The sequence below is a fragment of the Mus caroli genome, chromosome 4 (assembly GCF_900094665.2).
Source record: "Mus caroli chromosome 4, CAROLI_EIJ_v1.1, whole genome shotgun sequence".
NCBI classification, from domain to species: Eukaryota; Metazoa; Chordata; class Mammalia; order Rodentia; family Muridae; genus Mus; species Mus caroli.
The window spans coordinates 138,966,289-138,971,295 of record NC_034573.1 but is presented as its reverse complement, the minus strand read 5'-3'; the positions used below and the strand labels follow the sequence as shown (position 1 = coordinate 138,971,295).

Genomic DNA, 5,007 nt, shown 5'->3' with positions numbered 1-5,007 from the left:
GCCCTGGCCCTGGCCCTGGCCCTGGCCCTGGCCCTGGCCCTGGCCCTGGCCCTGGCCCTGGCCCTGGCCCTGGCCCTGGCCCTGGAAAGTTGTGAGCCACTATGTGGGTGGTGGGGACCAGACCCAGGCTTTTCTGCAAGAGCAGCGAGTGCTCTTAACTGATGAGCCGTCTACTAGCCAGCTCTCCTGAACTACGCACAAAGGTTGCTAAATAGCAATAACAGGAGGGCATTGCTGTCGACCAGGGAGTTGTTTTAGACACCAACAAATTGAGCTAAAAGTAAAAATACAGTCTGGGGGTAGCTAAATGCTCGAACACGAGCCAGCCTGAACAAGACTTTAAGTTTGATTCCTAGGACTGTGGGCAAAAGGCATTCATGCGAAGATTTCACATGACTGAAATAAAAATAACACTATCTAGACTTCCCAGGAATCAAGATTAGAGGAATTGGCAGATTTCTCAAACAGGCTCACTCTGCCTGGCATGATCATGAAATTCTCTCTGCCTTAATTCTTACACAAAAAGGTAACCGGAAATGATGTTGACCAACCGGTTATTTTTCTCTTGTTATATCGCCTTGTCTTTGGTTTGTAAGAAAGTAACTTTGAAATGAAAAAGAATCCTCTTTCTTTCTTTTTTTTTGTACTTCTGGCTATAAGATCAACCTTTTCTGCTCTGCTCAGTGGGAACACTCAACAGTGTTTTATAGGAAGGAGCGGTGCCTGGTTACAGTATTGAAAATAAATAGAAATGGAAATTAAGAAAATTTGTCTCGTGGCAAGAAAGAATGATAAGATCGCAAGTCAGAAAGTAAAGGGAGCCATGAATCACAGAGCTGATTCGTTACTGCCTGGCAACATATTCATCCCTCCTGGCTGTGATCAAGTCTGGTTTGTTGTTGTTGTTGTTGTTTTATTGCTCCAGAGAAACTAGTGTTTAACATGAAAAGAATTGGCACTGGGGGTGGTAGAGCATTTGCTTAGCACACAAGGGCCCAGCATCATATACATACAAAATAGTGATGTTGGTGGTGGTCTGGTGGTGATATTAAGGTCAAAGAGCAGGGCATACTGGTACACTTATAATCCCAGAACTCTGGAGGCAGAAGCAGGGGATCTTGAATTTGAGCCAGCTTGGACTACACAGTGAGATTCTGTCTTAAAAACCTAAAACAACACATCTAACAATTCAGCTACCATAATGATGGTTCACAGCCTGCTCTTCTCTCCTCAAATGTCCCCAGTTCTCAAAGTCTGGGTGTTCCAGTCTTCTGCCTTTAAAAAAATTTTTATTTAAAAAACAAACCAACCAACCAGCCAACCGGAACCTCACATAGTCTAGAACTCAGTGTATAGCCCATGTGCTGTGGTCACAGGTGTGCACCACCGTACCATGTAGTCATTGTGCTGGAGCCCTGGTTTTATAAAGCGTGTGTTACCAACTAAGGTACATCCCCATCTTAAGAGCCAGTTCTGATACAGAGGAGAGGCAGCCTGAGAAAGCACTGTTGTGCACATGGGTTTCTTTTTTATTTGTTTATTTATTTATTTTAAAGATTTATTTATTTATTATATGTAAGTACACTGTAGCTGTCTTCAGACACTCCAGAAGAGGGCATCAGATCCCATTACGGATGGTTGTGAGCCACCATGTGGTTGCTGGGATTTGAACTCAGGACCTCTGGAAAAGCAGTCAGTGCTCTTAACCACTGAGCCATCTCTCCAGCCCCAACACATGGGTTTCTTAAGACAGAGCTGCAGATCGCATGGCGGCGATCGCCTTTAATCCCAGCACTTGGGAGGCAGAGGCAGGCGAATTTCTGAGTTCGAGGCCAGCCTGGTCTACAGAGTGAGTTCCAGGACAGCCAAGGCTACGACAGAGTTTCGAAAAACCAAAAAATAAAAATAAAAAAGAGAGCGAGCTGCAGAGTGTTAGAGTTTATGAACGCTTCTGAGAAACAGTAGGTACTTAACGAATAATAGTGTACCGAATGGCTACTAAGGCAGAGAGAACTTCATGATCATGCCAAGCAGAAATGGCTTTTTTTTTTTTTTCCCGAGACAGGATTTCTCTGTTGTAGCCTTGGCTGTCCTGGAACTCTCTTTGTAGATCAGGCTGGCCTCGAACTCAGAAATCCGCCTGCCTCTGCCTCCCAAGTGCTGGGATTAAAGGCGTGCGTCACCAGTGCCCGGTCGAATGGCTAAATTTTAACTTACATTTTCATGTATTTATTAAATAAGTAGTCCCTAAATCTGCCCACGGTGTTATGAGACTAGGGAGAGATTTACTTCAAGAATACGAATGTGTGTGGCGCACGCCTGATGCACCTCCAGGTGGAGGCAGGAGGATCAGAAGTTCATCGAGGGCTACATAGAAACTTTGAGGCTACTTTGAATTAGGTGAGGCCTTGTCTAGAAAACAAAAACAAACAAACAAGTCTAAACATACAAACATGTAAATTTATTTTAAAGAGAGGGTGAACCTGGTGGGTGATGTGGGGAGAGTAGGGGTTGAAAATTAGGAGTAGATGTGCCTAAACCACAGCGTTTATACATTAACAATGTAAAACAACAACAACAAGAGATATTCTATTTTTAAAAACAGAATTTGAACTATGGATTTTTCTGTAAACTGCAAGATAACCGGGACATCAGGCTCACTCAACCCTTTCTGCCTGGAGCCTGTCCCCATCGACATGCTCGGGACCTTCTACTTTGGTCTAGTCGGGAGAACTAGTGCAAGCGCTCTTGGGAGAAACTTGGGCCAGCGGCGGTCGACTAGTCAGGCCTGAGAAAGATGGCGTCGTCGGAGCAGGCAGAGCAGCCGAACCAGGTGAGGGGAGTGGGACTGCCGGGTCGCGACTGTCAGGGGTCGCGGCTGGGGCGCCGCTGGGCGCGCAGCGGGCAATGGGGCGGCGACCGTGACGCCTTGAGGCGGAGGACCCCGGATTTGTTGTTTTCTCTGGGCCCCGCCCCTCTCCGGTCCTCCCGGCCCGGCTCCTCCCCCGGTGACCCCGCTCTCACCACAGTCCCGGGTCGGGGTCTCGACCGGGTCTCAGGTCCCCACTTCCCGCCCGGCGGCCCCTCGGAGCCCGCGGGGCTGGGTCAGGAAGGGTGGCGGGCACCGGTTAGGTCCTCAGCACACAGCTGCAGGGCCCTGCTGGAGGAGAGAGAGGTGGGGAAGGCTCGTTGGTACCCGGCTGTCCCCTGTCGGGAGGGGCCTGGCGACTCCCGCTCCCACGGCCTCAGCCCCCAAAGTGCCAGCATCTGGGGCTTCATTCACCTTGGGGCTTTCTTTCCTTTTCAATTTGGGGCGCCGCTCTGAGGACTCCTTCCCTCCCAGTGCGTTAGTAGAAAGGGGACGTACTTTAAATAACAGACGCCACCGAGCCTTTAGCTGAGGATCCAACCCTCGCTTGGCTGGGTTTGGTTGTCTTAGCCAAGGACTCCCCTCCGAGTTCTTCACCTGCAGATTTAACCAAATCCCGCTTCGCTTATGGAACAGTGAGGGCCACTGTTGATGCTTGGGCTGCCTGGAAGTCGTGCTGACATGGCCTCGGAAGGGGTTTCTAAGCCAAAAGCGGAGTGGGATGAGGAGCGGGTTTTACCACCAGTGTGCTGGCATGCAGAGGACAAGTTATGTTTACTTTTGATTTTTTGTTTATTTTTGTGTACATGTGCGCAGCATGGTGCTGGTGGGAGGCAGAGGACAACTTTGCCGGAAACGGTTCCCCCCTCCGTCCGCCATGTGGATCTCAGATGGAACTCAGGTCCTCAGGCTTAGCAGCAACGCCTTTGCCTGCTCAGCCTTCTCTTTGGCCCCAGGGCAGTGCTGATTACCTTAAGTCTCTCTTCTCTTAGTAAAGTGCACAAGTGGGTAGCAAGGTTTTTGCCCTAAATCACGTGCACCGCCCGGCCTTGATTTCAGCTCACGCTGAAGTGTCTCTGCTCGTTGGCTATCTTATGTTTCAATGTGATTAGGATAGACCTAGGAGGAACAATATTTTTAGCCTGGGAAGCTCATTATTCATCTGTCAACTTCTTGAAGTACCTTTAAGAGTTTTAAACCACTTACCAATATTTCCCTTCCTTCCTAGGCAGAGGACTACTACTTAGAGTCTTACTGCCTTTCTACTTGTGATAAGTCGATTAGGGGATCACACTTAAAGGAGCTGGACACTTAGTTCAGCCTCTGTTAGTGGTGTGAGTGATTCAGGAGGAATGTGTGTGCTGTAAGGCACGGGAAACAATTAGGACCGATTCTGGACTCTGCAGTGTCTGAAAGAGGGACCTTCCTTTCTTGTGGTATCCCACCTCGTTTGCTAAACTGCAGGGAGCCTCAGGGTCTGAATTTTTTTCAAACCTCTGTAGGGATTGAACTGTGTCCACAGTTTCTGGAGGTCCAAGGTCTTTCAGGGTTTGGCCACCCTTGTGTGGTTTGAGCCTGTTTCTCCTTTGCCCTCCTTTCCAGAGCTGACAGAGATGACATTGCGTCAGAATGTGCTGGAAGCCTGAGGAAAAAGTTGTCCTGTCCTGTCACTATCTAACAATAAACTGCAAATACACACTTAAAAATATGTATGAATGGGGCTGGAGAGATGGCTCAGCGGTTAAGAGTATTGGCACTGGCTGCTCTCCCAGAGGTCCTGAGTTCAGTTCCCAGCAACCACATGGTGGCTCACAACCATCTGTAATGGGATCCGATGAACTCTTCTGATGTGTATCTGAAGACAGTGACACTGTACTCATATAAATAAAAATAAATAAACCTATCTACCTACCTATATATGTGTATGTATAATATCTCCCTGTATAGCCGTGCCCCAGCCTCCTGGATGCTGAGATTACAGACACGCACCACTGTTTTAGGGTTTTTTTTTTGTTTTGTTTTGTTTTTTTTTGTTTTTTCTTCGAGACAGGGTTTCTCTGTGTAGCCCTGGCTGTCCTGGAACTCACTCTGTAGACCAGGCTGGCCTCGAACTCAGAAATCCGCCTGCCTCTGCCTCC

At 48.3% G+C, this 5,007-nt stretch overlaps 1 protein-coding gene across 1 annotated transcript in view; it reads left to right on the top strand.

Annotated features, from left to right (window-relative positions):
• The first annotated feature begins 2,761 nt into the window (after nt 1-2,761).
• Pex14 (peroxisomal biogenesis factor 14) overlaps nt 2,762-5,007 on the top strand; it is a 144,433-nt gene continuing 142,187 nt past the window's right edge. The window contains exon 1 of the mRNA XM_021159786.2: nt 2,762-2,833. Coding sequence (XP_021015445.1) covers nt 2,798-2,833 — 36 coding nt within the window. The 5' untranslated portion in view covers nt 2,762-2,797. The remainder of the gene's footprint in view (nt 2,834-5,007) is intronic.